This window comes from Oncorhynchus tshawytscha, linkage group LG28 (assembly GCF_018296145.1).
Source record: "Oncorhynchus tshawytscha isolate Ot180627B linkage group LG28, Otsh_v2.0, whole genome shotgun sequence".
NCBI classification, from domain to species: domain Eukaryota; kingdom Metazoa; phylum Chordata; class Actinopteri; order Salmoniformes; family Salmonidae; genus Oncorhynchus; species Oncorhynchus tshawytscha.
Window position 1 is genome coordinate 4,388,223 of NC_056456.1, and position 19,292 is coordinate 4,407,514.

At 43.1% G+C, this 19,292-nt stretch overlaps 1 protein-coding gene across 1 annotated transcript; it reads left to right on the top strand.

Moving 5' to 3' along the window:
• The first annotated feature begins 254 nt into the window (after positions 1-254).
• On the top strand, positions 255-18,591 carry LOC112226522 (pre-mRNA-splicing factor 38B). Its single transcript, XM_024390885.2, has 6 exons — positions 255-785; positions 1,371-1,439; positions 11,462-11,613; positions 14,652-14,712; positions 17,180-17,397; positions 17,487-18,591. Exons 1-6 carry the CDS (start codon positions 561-563, stop codon positions 18,193-18,195), a joined length of 1,434 nt encoding a protein of 477 aa, XP_024246653.1. The 5' UTR covers positions 255-560; the 3' UTR covers positions 18,196-18,591.
• The last annotated feature ends 701 nt before the right edge of the window (positions 18,592-19,292 follow it).

Here is a 19,292-nt window from a genome sequence, read left to right on the forward strand (position 1 = left end):
AAATTCAGGGTTAGTTTTAAGATAATAATATAGTGGTATAAATCAGTGGAGGCTGCTGAGGGGAGAATGGCTCATGGCTGGAACGGAGTATATGGAATGGCATCAAACCATGTGTACCGTCCTCACCAATTAAAGGTGTCGCAACCGGCTGTGGTATGGATACAGTGGCTCGTGACCGGCCTCACACTCCTCCAGTACAGTAGGTGGCGATGTAAACAGTTGTCAGTTGGTTGCGATCCGGCAATAAAAGCGTAAAGAAGAAGTCGCACGGCGTTAGTTTGTCGTTGCATTTTACTGTCTTTTACTGGCAGCGGTTGTTACGTGCACATTTCTTGTCGAAGAACCTCGGCTAGCCAGACATATAGTTATAGAAAGTAGGGTTTGGCGGTCTAAAATCGTGCGCTAGGTTATTGTAGAAAATAGTTTATTTACTGTGACTATTGAAGGTTTCATATCGCGTTTTAATGGCGTTGTAGTCGGAAGCATCTATTGTGTAAGAAAGCTAACGTTAGCGGCTAATTTCCCGCATTGTTGAATCGACAGCGTGGGATCCTCGCATTATGGCCAACAACACTGTCGCCGCGAACCAACAGCAACCACAGGCCGTGAGCAGGATTGGCCCTAACGCTGGAAAACATGGCAACAACTTGCCTCTCTGGGGCAACGAAAAGACTATGAACTTGAACCCTATGGTCCTCACCAACGTTCTCTCATCTCCATATTTCAAAGTGCAGCTGTATGAATTGAAAACCTACCATGAGGTGGTGGATGAGATCTATTTCAAGGTAACGGACCCATGCTACAAGGCTGGCTAACGTTAGCTAGCTAACCTTGGTTAGCTTCATAGCTAGCTGTTTGAATTTTTTTTTTAAGGGGGAAATGGCTCGCTAAATTATCAATTGTCAGGTAACGTTAACTAACTTTGGCCTAACTTGTTTTAATGTTTCAGTATGTAACTATCTCAATGTTAATTCCACAGCTAAACGGACACGTTTCTGTTCATGTTCTGTTGACACATTTGAGCGGTTAGCTAACGTTAGTTAGTGTTAGCTATATTTAGCTTGAACAATCCCCAGTAATTGGGAATATTGTGTGGAAGTAACGTTAAAGTAGGTAACTACACTTTCTAGACAAACCTAGCTTACGTTAGCGAGACCGACTAGCTAAATATCCAACGTTAGATTACATAACACATCAAGTTATGTTGACTAGTGAGCGGTAATAATTGCATGACCATACAACACCATCAACCTATTTGCATGTGGTGAGATTTGTCACTTATGGCTTAACTTTGAGGCAGCCAACAAATGACGTAGCCAACGCCACAATGATTTTTGCATCATTGAGTCACCATGTTATTTTCTCACTAGGTTACGCATGTTGAGCCCTGGGAGAAAGGCAGTAGGAAGACTGCCGGACAGACTGGAATGTGCGGAGGGGTAAGTTAGAAAGTACGTGCCTTTTGCCTAACCGTGTTTCTATCTCTCTGATGCTGCCTGGGTTATTTCTGCAGCTGAGAGTAAAATCCATGCAAGTTCCACCCTGACCAGAGAAGCTAATCTCTGCCAACTCAGGTTCATAAGTGCATCACATAGTCGGGTCCAAACTTACCCTGTTTCTGAGCTGTTCATGGGTGCACCTCAGCCACGCTCAAAGTCCTAAACGGTATCATAACCGCCATCGATTAAAAGACAGTACCGTGCAGTCGTCTTCATTGACCTGGCCAAGGCTTTTGACTCTGTCAATCACTGCATTCTTATCGGCAGACTCCACAACCTTGGTTTCTCTGACTGTCTCGCCTTGTTCACTAACTGCTTCTCAGATAGTGTTCATTGTGTCACATCGGAGGACCTCTGGCAGTCTCTATGGGGGTGACACAGGGCTGACTCTTTTCTCTGTATATATCAATGATGTCGCTCTTGCTGTGGGTGATTCTCTGGTACACCTCTACACACCACTTCTGTATACATCTGGACCTTCTTTGAACAATGTGTTAACAAACCTCCAAACGAGCTACAATGCCATGCAATGCTACTTCCATGAGCTCCAAATGCTCTTAAATGCTTGTAAAACGAAGTGTGTATGCTCTTTAACCGATTGCTGCCCGCACCCTCCCGCCCGACTAGCATCACTACTCTGGACGGATCTGACTTAGAATATGTGGACAACTACAAATACCTAGGTGTCTGGCTAGACTGTAAACTCTCTATCCAGACTCACATTAAGCATCTCCAATACAAAGTTAAATCTAGAATCAGCTTCCTATTTTGCAACAAAGCCTCCGTCACTCATGCTGCCAAACATACCCTCGTAAAACTGACTATTCTACCGATCCTTTACTTCGGCGATGTCATTTACAAAATATCCCCCAACACTCTACTCAGCACATTGGATGTAGTCTATCACAGTGCCACCCGTTTTGTCACCAAAGCCCCATATGCTACCCACCACTGCGGCCTGTATGCTCTCGTCGGCTGGTCCTCGCTACATATTCGTCGCCAGACCCACTGGCTCCAGGTCATAAGTCTTTGCTAGGTAAAGCTCCGCCTTCTCAGCTCACTGGTCACCATAACACCCACCTGTAGCACGTGCTCCAGCAGGTATATCTCACTGGTCATCCCTAAAGCCAACACCTCATTTGTCTGCTTTTTCTTCCTGTTCTCTGCTTCCAATGACTGGAACAAATTGCAAAAATCACTGAAGCTGGAGACTCGTATCTCTCTCACTAACGTTAAGCACCAGCTGTCAGAGCAGCTTACTGATCACTGGAGCCGTACTCAGCCAATCTGTAAATTGTCCATCCAAATACCTACCTCATCACCATATTTGTTTTTCTGCTCTTTTGCACACCATTATTTCTACTTGCACATCCTCATCTGCACATCTATCACTCCAGTGTTAATTGCTAAATTGTAGTTACTTTACCACTATGGCCTATTTATTGCCTTCATTTCTAACACTATACAGATTTTTATATTGTTATTGACTGTACATTTGTTTATCCCATGTGTAATTCTGTGTTTTTTGTCACACTGCTTTGCTTTATCTTGGCCAGGTCGCAGTTGTAAATGAGAACTTGTTCTCAACTGGCCTACCTGGTTAAATAAAGGTGAAATCAAATTTAAACATTGGTCCCCTTGATAAAGATGAGCAAAAAAATACAAGATAAACACATTAATACAATTGCTCAGAGAAAGAGATTTTGTTTAACAAGTAATCCCTTTTCCCCCCCAAAAATTGAGACCCCTGTTTTCAAACCTTTCAATAACTCACCATGCCAGGATAACGGCACAGCCTTTTTCTAAAATGTTTTCTGAGATTGAAGAACACATTAGGAGGGATCTTGCACAATTCCTAAAAACAGAATATTTCCAGATCCTTAATGTTTTATCTGCTCTTATGGACTCCCCTCTTCCATTCAAACCACAGGTTTTCAACCGAGTTGAAGTCTGGAGACCTAGATGGCCATTGCACCTTGTTGATTTTTGTGGTCAATTAACCATTTCTTTGTGGATGTGTGCTTGGGGTTAGTGTATTGCTGGACAATCCACTTGAGGCCAAGTTTCAGGCTTCTGTCCGGGGCAACCATTTGTTGGCTAAAATATACTGCTACTGGGCAGAGTTAATGATGCTGTTGCCCTTAACAAGGGCCCCAGGACCAGCTAGTGCTGAGTTGCGTTAGATTTCGCTACTATTATTAAAAATAATCATGGGTCAAAGCATTCCCGAGTGGTGCATTGGTGTTAGAGGAGTCACTGCAGATCTGGGTTCGATCCCATGATGCGATGCACAGCGTCATCCAGGTTAGGGGAGGGTTTGGCCGGCTGGGATGTCCTTGTCCCATCGCGCTCTGGCGACTCCTTGTGGCCGCCGGGTACATGCATGCTGAATTTGGTCGCCAGCTGTACGGTGTTTCCTCCGACACAATGGTGCGGCTGGCTTCCGGTTTAAGTGAGCAGTGTCGAAGCAGTGCGGCTTGGCGGGGTCGTGTTTCGTAGGATGCATGGCTCTCAAACTTCGCCCCTCCCGTGTCCGTATGGGCGTTGCAGCGATGGGACAAGACTGTACCTACCAGTTGGATCACAAAATTGGGGAGAAAAAAAGTTTAAATACCAATCATGGGTTTTGATTATTTGACCTTAAAATGATTCAAGCTGTTAATGGAAATTCCAAAGCCAGAAATAGTAAATTGACCAAAAGCTAAAAAGTATTCCATTGTCTGTCAGGTCCACATAGAAAAACAAGAATTTACTGTGAAATAATACAATACGACTTAGTTTTATTAGACTTTTTAATTCCTTAAAGTCATCAGGCAGTAACAGCCAGACGACAATTCAGCTAGACTGCCCAACTATGCTGCAGAGCTGTCTGACAATCATTTGACTCGTTTTTGGAAGTCGACAGTTCTTGAATGTATGTCTTATCCTTTTCACATATCGTTGTGTACATTTCCCTCTCAGACTGCATACGTTGCCGCATATCTAACCTAATAGGTGTGAAAGGGGTTACCTAGTCAGTTGCATAACTGAATGCATTCAACCAAAATGTGTTACGCATTTAATCCAACCCCTTTGAATCAGGGAGGTGCGGGGTCTTAATTGACGTCCACGTCATCGGCGCCCGGTGAGCAGTTGTTGCTGGTTAACTGCCTTGCTCAAGATCTTTCCACCTTGCCGGCTCTGGGATTTTAACCAGCAAACTTTTGGTTACTGGCCCAACAGTGTATCCAACTCGGGCCCATCCAGAAAAGATCAGGAGTAATGGATTGTGGTCATTAGTTATTTGCCACATTTCTACGCTAAACTTGCCTGATCCCAACCATCCTCCTCCTGCTGACTGCAGATTCTGACATTAAGTTGCTGTTGATATGTAAAATGTGGAGTCTGCAACTTTTCTCATGTGGCATAACGATTGACTATTTCTACCAATCTGCGTGCCGGTTATGGTTTTCATATGCACATATTTGTGGAACAGCTTTGTTTAATTTGTCTATCTCAATCATTGATGTGGTTAATCAAAATTCTATCCAAATCAATATTAAAATGATTCAAACCTAAAAAGCAACTTCTATTGCCAACTATGTAAAAATAGCCTACAATAAAGCCAACAAACATTGCAGCCTGGAGGTATAAAATATCTGGATAAACATGAATATCCTATAAATCACAGAGGCATGGCCTGTCTGCCATGAACTTGAAACATTGCATCAACTATTAACTTGGGTCTTGCCAGAGCTCACTAGCAAACTAACTTCTGGGCCCTAAGTTTCCCACGCCAGTAAGCTCGGGGACAGATGCAGCTGTAGGCTATCAGGTAGGCCTATTTTTATGACATTTCCACTGGATGAGAGCATGCCATTTTTTTTTATCGAAGGAGAGCGAGCTGGAGCGATTTTCAGATATATTGAGGAACTATTGTCATTTTCAATAGATGTAAAACAGATTTGGTTTGCTTGCTGTTTGAGGTGAAGAAAACATTACTTTGAGAAGCGCCACAGCTCATTAGTGGTGGTGAGTTAAGTTAATCAGAAATACTATTAGATTCCCAAATGGGCACATTTGCTTACATTTGCATGCAGGCCAGGTAGCCTATAGGCCTACTTCTATGTGTAATCATTGACAGGAGTGTGCCAAACACAAGACACTGACCTAATTAACTCATAAATGTAATGAACTAAACCAAAACTTGTTTCTCACAAGTGTATCATAGGTTGTGTGCTCTGCAAACATGTCCTCCAACAATAACTGGTAAAAGACTGGAATAATATTGAATGCATTAGCAGAGATTACCGTAACCAAACAAACATTGTAGATGAGGAATTAATGGTAAATGTACTACTGGTGTTATGTTGAATTGATAGACTAACAAGCAAACACAAACAGTTCACAGAATGAAGTTACGGAACAATTAATGTGCGCAAATTGGCAGGAGAGCACATTCTGGAGAGAGACTTGAGTTGTGACGTTTCCCTTATTCTTGGGCTGTGCCATCCCTGCATCCTCCGCAATGGATTAGTCTCAGCCTACGCAATGGATTAGTTCATTGAGATGAGCGTGAATAAGACTGTCTCGAGTTCCATAAATGTATATTTTCTGCTGCTCGACAAAAAAGATCTGTCATCCAACAGCCTAACGGCCAAACAATCGACCAGTTGACTAATTGGGGTCAGCCCTAAATTTAACCAACGTTAAGTAACCTAAAATCCCTCTGCACTAGTGGAAATAAAATTGCCCCAGCAGTTTTGAATTGGACTATTGTTGGCATCCGTGCTAAAGAATTTTTGAACTGACCTATGTTGTATGCTAAAAAATCGGCAATTATTTTAACCTAATACAATTGCTCAGAATAAGGTTTTTAACAGTAATGCCATTGGGTAAAAATGATTGGCACCCCTATTTTGAATAACTCACCATGTGAGGATAATGGCACTGAGCTTTTTTCTAAAATATTTTATGAGTTTGGAGAACACATTGGGAGGGATCTTAATCCATTCCTTCATACATAATCTTTCATTGATATCATTTGTCTGTGCCTATGGGCTCTTCAATTAAAACCACAGGTTTTCAACCGGGTTGAAGTCTGGAGACTGAGATGTCCACTGCAAAATGTTGATTGTTGTCAATTAATATGGATGTAACTATTCACCAGATACGCATCAAGTATGAATGCCCTAACCTCTGCAGGGGTACACGGCACTTCTTTCTCCAGAATGCACTCCTGCCAATTTGTGCACATTCATTGTTTCATAATTGATTTGTGTGAATTGTTTGTTTGATTGTTAGTGTATATCAATTCCACTTTGCATATATCACCAGTAGTACATTTACCCTTAATTTCTAATCTACAGTGTTTGGTTACATTAATTTCTGTTAATGCATTCAAATTATAATTCCCTCTTACCGTTTTCATTGGTGGAGTGGACACGTTGTTTGCAAGAGCGCACAAGTTATGCAACACTTGTGAGAAACAGGTTTTTGATTTATTTCATTCCATTTGTGAGTTTCGTCAATTTAATCAATGTCTCCTGTCTTTTTACATCAACTGAGAATGACAATAGTTCCTCAATGTATTAGAAAATTCTTTCCAGTTCTCTCCTTTTCATAACCACTGTGTTAAAGGGACAAATGTCATACTCTGGTCCAGTGGAAACTTCATTAAAATAGCCCTACCTGACTACTACTTGTTCAGTGCTTGGACTGAAATAGGTTTGGGTGCTGGTACTGTTTATTTTTAGGTGCAGGAGCTCCACTATATTCTGTAAGAGGAACAGGAGCTCAAGCAGGAGAAAATGTGAGGTGTCGGGTGCTCTGCTCCGGTGAGCTCCTGCCCAAGTCAAGCACTGCTTCTTATCCCTTTCACAAATAGCCTACAGCTGTCTGTCCCGAGCTTACTGGCAAGGGAAAGTCTGAGTGCCCAGAATATTTTATACAATTTCGCTAGCTGCTACTTCTGACCAGACCCAAATTAGTAGTTGATACTAGAGGTCGACCGATTTTAATCGGAATGGCCGATTTATAAATTAGGGCCGATTTCAAGTTTTCATAACAATCGGAAATCGGTATTTTTTTGGTGCGCCGATTAAAAAATAAAAACGTTTATTTTTTAACACCTTTATTTAACTAGGTATGTCAGTTAAGAACACATTCTTATTTTCAATGACTGTCTAGGAACGGTGGGTTAACTGTCTAGTTCAGGGGCAGAAAGACAGTTTCACATTGTCAGCTCGGGGGATCCAATCTTGCAACCTTACAGTTAACTAGTCCAACGCAATAACGACCTGCTTCTCTCGTTGCACTCCACAAGGAGACTGCATGTTACGCAAATGCAGTAAGCCAAGTTAAGTTGCTAGCTAGCATTAAACTTACATTATAGAAAACAATCAATCATAATCACTAGTTAACTACACATTGTTGATAATATTACTAGATATTATCTAGTGTCCTGTGTTGCATATAATCTGACTGAGCATACAAGTATCTGACTCAGTGGTGGTAGGCAGAAGCAGGCTCGTAAACATTCATTCAAACAGCACTTTTGTGTGTTTTGCCAGCAGCTCTTCGTTGTGCGTCAAGCATTGCGCTGTTTATGCCCTCAAGCCTATCAACTCCCGAGATGAGGCTGGTGTGACCGACGTGAAATGGCTGGCTAGTTAGTGTGCGCTAATAGCGTTTCAAACTTCACTCGCTCTGAGCCTTGGGGCGGATGAGGTAGGTATTTGGATGGACAATTTACAGATTGGCTGAGTACGGCTCCAGTAATTGCACTTTTACTTTATTCTCCAACACTTTGTTTTTGCATTATTTAAACCAAATTGAACATGTTTCATTATCAAATCAAATGTATTTATATAGCCCTTCGTACATCAGCTGATATCTCAAAGTGCTGTACAGAAACCCAGCCTAAAACTCCAAACAGCAATCAATGCAGGTGTAGAAGCACGGTGGCTAGGAAAAACTCCCTAGAAAGGCCAAAACCTTTGGAAGAAACCTAGAGAGGAACCAGGCTATGTGGGGTGGCCAGTCCTCTTCTGGCTGTGCCGGGTGGAGATTATAACAGAACATGGCCAAGATGTTCAAATGTTCATAAATGACCAGCATGGTCGTATAATAATAAGGCAGAACAGTTGAAACTGGAGCAGCAGCACGGTCAGGTGGACTGGGGACAGCAAGGAGTCATCATGTCAGGTAGTCCTGGGGCATGGTCCTAGGGCTCAGGTCCTCCGAGAGAGCGAAAGAGAGAACGCACACTTAGATTCACACAGGACACCGAATAGGACAGGAGAGGTACTCCAGATATAACAATCTGACCCTAGCCCCCTGACACATTAACTACTGCAGCATAAATACTGGAGGCTGAGACAGGAGGGGTCAGGAGACACTGTGGCCCCATCCGAGGACACCCCCAGACAGGGCCAAACAGGAAGGATATAACCCCACCCACTTTGCCAATGCACAGCCCCCACACCACTAGAGGGATATCTTCAACCACCAACTTACCATCCTGAGACAAGGCTGAGTATAGCCCACAAAGATCTCCGCCATGGCACAACCCAAGGGGGGCACAAACCCAGACAGGATGACCACATCAGTGAATCAACCCACTCAGGTGACGCACCCCTTCCAGGGACGGCATGAGAGAGCCCCAGTAAGCCAGTGACTCAGCCCCTGTAATAGGGTTAGAGGCAGAGAGAATCCCAGTGGAAAGAGGGGAACCGGCCAGGCAGAGACAGCAAGGGCGGTTTGTTGCTCCAGAGCCTTTCCGTTCACCTTCCCACTCCTGGGCCAGACTACACTCAATCATATGACCCACTGAAGAGATGAGTCTTCAGTAAAGACTTAAAGGTTGAGACCGAGTTTGCGTCTCTGACATGGGTAGGCAGACCGTTCCATAAAAATGGAGCTCTATAGGAGAAAGCCCTGCCTCCAGCTGTTTTCTTAGAAATTCTAGGGACAATTAGGAGGCCTGCGTCTTGTGACCGTAGTGTACGTGTAGGTATGTACGGCAGGACCAAATCAGAGAGATAGGTAGGAGCAAGCCCATGTAATGCTTTGTAGGTTAGCAGTAAAACCTTAATCAGCCCTTGCTTTGACAGGAAGCCAGTGTAGAGAGGCTAGCACTGGAGTAATATGATGAAATTTTTTGGTTCTAGTCAGGATTCTAGCAGCCGTATTTAGCACCAACTGAAGTTTATTTAGTGCTTTATCCGGGTAGCCGGAAAGTAGAGCATTGCAATAGTCTAACCTAGAAGTGACAAAAGCATGGATTAATTTTTCTGCATCATTTTTGGACAGAAAGTTTCTGATTTTTGCAATGTTACGTAGATGGAAAAAAGCTGTCCTTGAAATGGTCTTGATATGTTCTTCAAAAGAGAGATCAGGGTCCAGAGTAACGCCGAGGTCCTTCACAGTTTTATTTGAGACGACTGTACAACCATTAAGATTAATTGTCAGATTCAACAGAAGATCTTTGTTTCTTGGGACCTAGAACAAGCATCCTCTGTTTTGTCATAGTTTAAAAGTAGAAAGTTTGCAGCCATCCACTTCCATTATCTACTTGAGGCTAAATTGATTTTATTGATGTATTATATTAAGTTAAAATAAGTGTTCATTCAGTATTGTCATTATTACAAATACTTTTTTATTTTATTTTTCATTTTAAACCAGCCGATTAATCGGTATCGGCTTTTTTGGTCCGACAATTGGTATCGGCATTGAAAAATCATAATCGGTCGACCTCTAGTTGATACAATGTTTCAAGTTCGTTGCCGACAGGCCATGAATGTGTTTGTTAAAAAAATACCCCAAAAATTACACATCAAACCGAATTGCATCAATTCATTCCCCTAATCAAACCGTATCATATCGGAGCCCATGTATCTAGATGGGTATTGAATCATTTCATAAAGGAGAACTGCACATCCCTATCAATTAACCACTTAATGGATTTTCATGTGTGCTTGGAATTGTTTTGTTGGAAGATTCACTTGTGACCATGTTCAGCCTCCTGGCAGAGGCAACCAGGTTTTTAATTCAAGTAGACCCATACGATCAAAGCTACACCACCATATTTTACAGTAGGGTTTGGTCTTTTCTGCACAGTCATCTTTCTTTCGATGCCAAAACCCCAACACTGGTGTTTGTTGCCAATGAGCTCTCTTTTCATGTCATCCAACAAATGTTAACTGGAGTTTGCTAAGCTGCATTTGGACTTGGATTGGATCTGGTGCTATGGCCAGATGACATGAAAATTGAACTCTTTGGCCACGCACACCAGTAGTGGGTTTGGCAGTGAAAGAAAGATGCATATGAAGAAAATATCAATCTTTTTCTATGTAATGGTATTAGTATAAGATATAATCTCCCAATGTTTTGGGTGCATATAAAATAGCTCTATTTGAATTGATTTTAGATATTGTTTTGTTGCTCATCTTTATCAAGGGGGTCAATAATTTGACCTGGCTACATATAGACATCAAAAGTCAGCTTGAAAGTTGGCTGTTAGAAATATTACAATGAAAACATACTTTTAATCTGCATTGTTCAAGACATGGCATATGGGGGTGTAGTGAGATGCCCAGTGGGCTGGACAGTTCTCTTATCACTCATCTTGAAAAATATCAAATGATTTAAATAGCATGGGTCACTGAGGAAAACCAAACTGAATTGAAGGCCAAGTGGCAAACAATAATGCAGGCACTAGGAATGGGCGTGTGAGCATGCGGGTCTGGGCACATGAGATGTAGTCATTGTTGGCGTGCGTCGAAGTTGTTTGTATGTGGGAGGGGGGGAGGCAAGTCTGTAGTTGACAGTTGAACGCAAGCAACACATTTAACTTAGCTGTGGAGTAGGGCCGTGTTAAACTGATAATGGCTCACCCCAAAACTTAGAGGTGAACTTGAGATGTTAAGGAACACTGCTCCCAAAAAGAACATGTCTGACTCGTGAACCTCTGTTGTCCTCAGGTGCGGGGAGTCGGGACCGGTGGTATTGTGTCCACAGCCTTCTGCCTGCTGTATAAACTGTTTACCATCAAGATGACCCGTAAACAGGTGATGGGACTGATCACTCACAACGACTCACCCTACATCAGAGCACTTGGCTTTATGTACATAAGGTACAACTCTGTTTTTAATGTTGGTTTATGTAAAAATTTGTTTACACAGAAGGATAGGACCCATTGCATCTATTTCTGGCTGCAAATACATTTCAATCACCCTACCTTAGTGTTGCAACCTGTTTGTGAAACGCTCAGCAGTCATTTTGCGGTGTTTAGTTGCATGCATATACTTAAACATCGCGTCATTGTATCTGTCCCATTATGGCTTCTGTGAGATGCAGCGCCATTGAGGCCATCCCCACTTTGATGAAGTCAATTTTCTTCTACTACTATGAGTTGGCAAACAAACTGAAAGGGTGCCCACTGCCACCTAGAGTGTAGCATTTGAACAGGGGTAATGCCAATGTTGGTCATTTACTGTCCCTGAAATGGGAAACGTGTCTTTGCCGTAGATGAATAGGGCAAACTTTTTATATCATTTTCTGACACCGACAGTAACACTTTGACCCATGGTTCCAAGGCGGTACTTATTTAAATAAGAGAATAAGGTGTATAGATATCACACCATTAAAAGACAGTGGGGTGATATTCCCCGAATACTCCTGCCTCCTGAAGCCACGTTTGACACGGGGGACAACTAACTTTATGATAATATGTTAGCAGTGAATGTAGAAGCAGTAGTCATTTTTCATACTTTGATCTGGTTTTATCCAAATGTCTCAAATCACATGAAAAACATGATTTTGACTGTTCATGACCTTTAACCCTGAGCCTACAATTTCTGTGCCCAGCTGAAATTCAAATGAACATAATAAAAATATCCCCATCAGTCTGTTTAACCTGTAGTGACACCCCATCCCGGGGCTGTTATCATCTGACACTAATTAGCATAATGCAACGGACATAAATCTTCCTAGAAAATCTTCCTATTCATGAAAATCACAAGTGAAATATATTGGACCACAGCTTAGCCTTTTGTTAATCACCCTGTCATCTCAGATTTTCAAAATATGCTTTACAGCCAACGCTAGACAAGCATTTGTAAGTTTATCATAGCCTAGCATAGCATTATGCCTTGCTAGCAGCAGGCAACCGTGTCACGGAAATCAGAAAAGCAATCCAATTAAATTGTTTACCTTTGAACTTCGGATGTTTTCACTCATGAGACTCCCAGGTAGACAGCCAAAGTTAATTTTTTTCCCCAAAATATTATTTTTGTAGGCGAAATGGCTCCGTTTGTTCTTCATGTTTGGCTGAGAAATCGCCCGGAAATTGCGGTCACCACAACGCTGAAAAATATTCCAAATTCGCTCCATAATATCGACAGAAACATGGCAAACGTTGTTTAGAATCCATCCTCGGTGTTTTTCTAATATCTATTTGATAATATATCCGTCGGGACAATTCGTTTTTCACTAGGACCGATTGGAGTAATGGCTACCTCTGTATTTTACGCGAGAATCTCTCTGAGCCACCATGTGACGCAATGTGGCCACCTACGGCTATTCTTCAACATAAATGCGTAAAACTACGTCACAATGCTGTAGACACCTTGGGAATACGTAGAAAGCGTAAGCTCGTTGGTGGTACATTCACAGCTGAATCGTTGGAACGCAGCGCTTTCAAAACCTGGGGCACTTCCGGATTGGATTTTTCTCAGGCTTTCGCCTGCAACACCAGTTCTGTTTTACTCACAGACAATATCTTTACAGTTTTGGAAACGTTAGTGTTTTTTATCCAAAGCTGTCAATTATATGCATATTCTAGCATCAAAATATCCCGTTTTAAAACGTGAACGTTTTTTTTCCAAAAATGAAAATACTGCCCCCTAACACCAAGAGGTTAAGCTAGTGATATCGTCTCAATCCACAGCATCAGCCAATATTGCCCTTTCGCATCTGCTCTGAAAGGTGGCAAAGCTAGAGCAGTGTGTCAGACCAATCGGTCTTCTCACAAACCTAGAACGTTGGAACGGTTTTTCCTACAAAGTATTATAACCACTCTATTGAAAGAAGAGACCGTTTTGCTCTAGGATGCGCACAAGACTCGTCTGAAGTCGGTACATCCTCTCTTGCCAACTTCTGTATTCAGTGTCCGAACGGTTTGGGATACACACTAATATGACCCCTATGTGGACAGCTGATACTTTCACAAACACCATGGTGTTCACCGTTTTGCTCTAGGCAACCCACAAACCTTAGCAAGCCTCGAGTCGTCTGAAGGTCACCGGTACCAGGGAAAAAAATGAAGTTTCATGCCTAAAGAAGATACATACATAAAACATTTTTTTTTTTTTATGTACACCTACTCATGCATGGGTTTTTCTTTTGACTATTTTCTACATTGTAGAATAATAGTGAAGACATCAAAACTATGGAATCACGTAGTAACCAAAAAGTGTTAAACAATTCAAAATAGATTTTATATTTGAGGTTCTTCATATAGCCATCCTTTGCCTTGACAGCTTTGCACACTCTTGGCATTCTCTCAACCAGCTTTGAGGTAGTCATCTGGAATGCATTTCAAGTAACAGGTGTACCTTGTTAAAAGTTAGGTAGTGAAATTTATTTCCTTAATGCATTTGAGCCAATCAGTTGTGTTGTGACAAGGTAGGGGTGGTATACAGAAGATGGATTAAAAATCTGACCTTCAGCAAGGCCGTTAACCCACTGTTCCCCGGCAGCCGATGACGTGGATGTTGATTAAGGCAGGGTTAAATGCGGAGACACATTTCAGTTGAATGCATTGTTGTACAACTGACCAAGTGTCCCCCTTTCTCTTACCTGTCCTTTCCTGGAATGGTGAGTTACTTTTGATCAAATCTGATTCACATCCAACACTATACAGTTATCAAAAAGGAGGACCAAGGCACTCCATGTAATTAAAATGTCTTTATTTGTATGGCATGTACATCTTTTTGATGACCAATTTACTCCTTTTCTGTCTACCAAAACCTACCATTGTGTACCGTAGCAGTAATTTCCTTTTTTTCTATCTAGTTTTAGATGGTTAACAGGCGCTAGTCCAAAACATGGACATGTGTTATTCTATTGGATGTTCATAAGTAGATGCTCATGGTGTTTTTTTTTATACAGATACACCCAGCCCCCTGCAGACCTGGTGGACTGGTATGATGGTTTCCTGGATGATGAGGAGGTATGTCCACACGGGTAATACTTTCATGTTTCTCTACCTTTCACTAACTAGTCTGGCATGATCCAAACTGTTGTCTCAGTTCTCTCCTCATTGTGATGCTCAGAGCTGATTTTTCACCTTTGCCTTCATTTGGCTTAATTGCCCCCCCCCCCTAGTCCCTCTCCCCAAAGTTGGGTAACTAGGTAATTCACTCTGCTGTGCTGCCTGTCAGGGTAAGTATATTTGACCGTAGTCAAATTCTGTTTACATCTGGGCATGCCTTTAGTTATCAGGACTTATTGCACAAAACAAATGTACAAAACTTGACCACTACTCCGAAATGTATAACATGGTTCCTCCCTGGTCCTACCACTTCACAGATCACTTTTTGTTTTGTCAAAAATACAAATTACAATTTTATTAGAAAATATACCTTTAACACATCAATCCTTTGCTTCTTTTCTTCTCACTGACACACACACATCTACTTAGCACAATTTAATAATTTCCTGGGGAGAATCTTGTAATAGATTTATCTTCTCTGTGCACCTTCAATTGGCTGGATAGTGTTTGGCAGACTGTGCATCCAGGCCTACTTTCTTGTTCTGATGCAGTATTTTAACCTTACATCCTCTGACAACCTACCTAACTGGCTAATTCCCATGTTCTCTTCTTTAGATGCCCCTTGTGCAGCAGGTGAATTGGATAATGTATCTCTCAGCACTGTTGGTTTGCGTGTGTGAGTGCAAAACGGATGTTCAGTTCTCTACCCATTCAAACCTGGTATCTCTAGCTGGTGTGCACCTACCTACTTATCTACCTCCTCCACTCTGTACTTGCACTGTGGCCAATGTCTCCCTGGACTGTCGAGGAAGCACAACTCTTGAAACCTTTCTTCACTGTCCACGGATCTATCTCCATTGTTTAAAGTCGTTTTCTCTCCTTGTTTCACCTCCACCTTTACTACTCATTTTAATGCTAGTGCAGATGGTGGATAAGAGAAGAGGAAGCCACTTTAGACTATTGAGATGCACCCCAGGTTCTGTTATTTTGACAGCATACACAATATATACAAAAGTATGTGAACACCCCTTAAAATTAGCCGATTTGGCTATTTCAGCTTCACCCATTGCCGACAGTATAAAATCGAGCACACAGCCATGCAATCTCCATAGACAAACAGTGACGGTAGAATGGCCCGTACCGAAGAGCAAAGTGGTAGGCCACACAAGCTCACAGAACAGGACCGCTGAGTGCTGCTGCGTGTAAAAATGGTCTGTCCTCTGTTGCAACACTCACTACAGAGTTCTAAACGGCCTCTGGAAGCAACGTCAGCAGAAGAACTGTTCGTTGGGAGCTTTGTGGGTTTCCATGGCCGAGCAGCCGCAAGCCTTAGATCACTATGCTCAATGCCAAGCGTCAGCTGGAGTGGTGTAAAGCTCACCGCCATTGGACTCTGGGGCAGTGGAAACGGGTTCTCTGGGGTGATGAATCACACTTCACCATCTGGCAGTCCGACGTAAGAATCTGGTTTTGGCCGATACCAGGAGAACACTACCTACCCGACTGCATACTGCCAACTAAAGTTTTTGTGGTTCTGTTTTTCATGGTTCGGGCTAGGCCCCTTAGTGAAGGGAATCTTAACGCTACAGCATACAATGATATTCTAGACGATTCTATGCTTCCAACTTTGTGGCAGCAGTTTGAAAGGCCCTTTCCTGTTTCAGCATGACAATGTCCATGTGCGCATAGTGAGGTCCATACAGAAATGGTTTGTCGAAATCGGAAGAACTTGACTAACCTGCTCAGAGCCCTGACCTCAACCCCATCGAACACCTTTAGAATTAATTGGAAAACCGACTGCGTGCCAGGTCTAATCGCCCAACATCAGTGCCCGACCTCACTAATGCTCTTGTGGCTGAATGGAAGAAAGTCCCCACAAGATCTAGTGGAAAGCATTCCCAGAAGAGTGGAGGCTGTTATAGCAGTAAAGGGGGACCAACTCCATATTAATGCCCATGATCTTGGAGTAAGATGTTTGAGCAGGTGTCCACATACTTTTGGTGATATAGTGTATCTTTGTAAGAGAGCACAGTCTTAAGTACAGACTCTTGAGGACAGCCAGACAGATTAGATGACCACAACTATTTTTCCATTTCCCTATTATTTCCTATAGTATCAGGCACTAAGCTACATTTGTATGCAAACACATGATAATGATTCGTATGTGCGCATATTAAGCTAGATGAAAACAGAGGTGAAGGTTCAGTACATGGTCATCACAAATTATATTTTCTTTCTAATTGAGTAATGGAGGTTAAAAAGCAGGGACTAGGAAGATAAACCTGTAAATCGCTCTGGATAAGTGTCTGCTAAATGCCAAACATTTAAATGAATAAGATTCTAAATACAATCAATGCCTTTTGTACTTCTGTTTGCATCTGTTAATAAGGTTCTGAATACCCTACCCCCCTCCCCATGTTCTCAGGAGCTGGATGTGAAGGCCGGAGGTGGCTGCGTTATGACAATTGGAGAGATGGTCCGGTCGTTCCTCACCAAGCTAGAGTGGTTCTCCACTCTCTTTCCACGCATCCCGGTGCCCGTGCAGAAGCTGATCGACACGCAGATGAAGGCAAGGCCCCGGAAGGTTCCTGAGAAGGTAGAGGAGCCGGAGGAACCACCAGCGGAGGGCCGTAGACGCTCCAGGTAGGAAATGGAGTGCAGCCATTACAGATAATATTGTGTTGATCACATCTGTCTTAATGCAGCTGAAATGTTGGCTTGTTTCTGGTCAGGAGCCCCAGACCTACCCCGAGCCCCAGGAGGACTCCCAAACGGTCGAGGAGCCGGAGCCGCCACCGCGAACGAGAGCGCCACGGCCCCAGCTTCGACCGCGAGCTGGAGAGGGAACGCGACCGCCAGAGGAAAGAGCGGGACTCTGGGGACGGGAAAGGAGAAGAGAGGGAGAGGCGTCGGTCCCGCAGCGCAGACCGTACACAGGAGCGCCGGGAACGTCGCAGGAGCCGCAGCGGGAGCCGGGAACGCAAGGGAGCGCAGAAAGACAGGGAGAAAGATGGGCAGGGGGGCGTGGAGAATGACAGGAGGAAGGACAGGGAGTACCATAAAGATGGGGGCAGCGAGAGGGAGAGGTCCAAGGACAAGAGGAGCAAGGGAGAGGCGGAGGACAGGAGACAAAAAGAAGAGAGAGATTTGAGGAGGGGTCACAGGGAGGTGAGGAAGGCCAAGCGCTCCAGTCGGAGTGCAAGCAGGGAAAGGAGACACAAGAAGTCCATAAAGCGACAAGTCCAAGAGAGCAGAGGTGGGGCTGAGGTAGGGGAGGAGAAGGAGAAGAGGAGGAAGAAGCAGTGCAGCCGGGAGGGGGAGCAGCGCGCTCACAAACACAGCCGCAGTAAAGAGCGGAGCCATCGGCCACGTGAGCCCAGCAACGGGAAAGACCACGGGAAACACGGGGAGTGTAAAATGAGCCAGAGCACAGAGCGATGAGTGAACTCGTGCTGAGCCCCCCTAGCGCAATTCACAACTCTCCCGCCATCCTTTCTCTTCCTTGCATTTTTTTTACTTGATCATGTATTCTGTCACTTGTTTTAAAACCACAACAAAAAGCACCTGGACTTGTCTTTGGCCATCGTAACTTTGTGTAGATCTTTCTCTCTGCCTTATCATCCCTTTCTAGACCAGCGTTACTCTTCTCTCTACTGTAGTAATTTCAGTCTATGGTACTTTGTTTTTGTCTGGAAAGTTCCAAATTGCTTTGTACATATGGGATCTGAGAATGTTTTAAATCCTACAGAGCAGCCTCCCAAGGGGAGTTTACTCCGCACCGAGCCGTGCTGTATTTGGCATTTTGTTTTCTAATAAAACTACTTTTATGAAAGAGAATTCTGATTGTAGTTTTGTAGATCCTGTAATTCCTAATGCAGACCACTACAAATCTAACAGGCTTCACTGTGCAGCAAACATCACTTCCTCCACTCTCCCTGTTTGTACCACTACTCAAACATTACAACATAAAAACCCGTTGAGCTATTGAAAAGGTTCTGATTCAATCGGCACCATTGGCAACATTTTAATCAGTGAGTGAGTTTCTGGCACTATCTCTTAAGCAATTACTCAGTACACCCAAATGTAGTAATTACCCTGAGTAGACGTTATGAAGAGCGTCAAGACCCATTGTGCATCGCCACAGTCAGAAATGAACTGTTTAAGTACTATATCTACATCAATGAAGGGGGATTATCCGAGTAACTTAATTTGTGTTTTTTTTTTTACAGAATGTTTGAAACAAGGCAACAGGGAACATGTCCCCCACGAATGATGCAGCGCTCCCCTTCATGACTAACAAATTTCAGGTGTGTGTGACCACAGATGATCCATTATGTTAGAGCTGCCATATCTGGTTAATGAAAATGTCTTCAAATGGAAGGCAGTTAGCCTGGGTACCAGTCCAGGGCTTGACATTCAAGTAAATTTGCCAGTGGAACATCGGACCAGTACAGAGTGAAAACGGCTGGCCTGAATGAGAATTAGTGGCGAGGGTCAAGATCACAGGAAAGCAAGTTTCAATCGTGAGTGATTTTCAT

Bases quoted from the DNA above. Each gene is read 5' to 3' on its own strand.
- LOC112226522 (XM_024390885.2), top strand. From the start codon at position 561: ATGGCCAACAACACTGTCGCCGCGAACCAACAGCAACCACAGGCCGTG. The intron at 14,713-17,179 runs GTATGTCCACAC...CCATGTTCTCAG, and splicing joins GTTTCCTGGATGATGAGGAG to GAGCTGGATGTGAAGGCCGG. The intron at 17,398-17,486 runs GTAGGAAATGGA...GTTTCTGGTCAG, and splicing joins GAGGGCCGTAGACGCTCCAG to GAGCCCCAGACCTACCCCGA.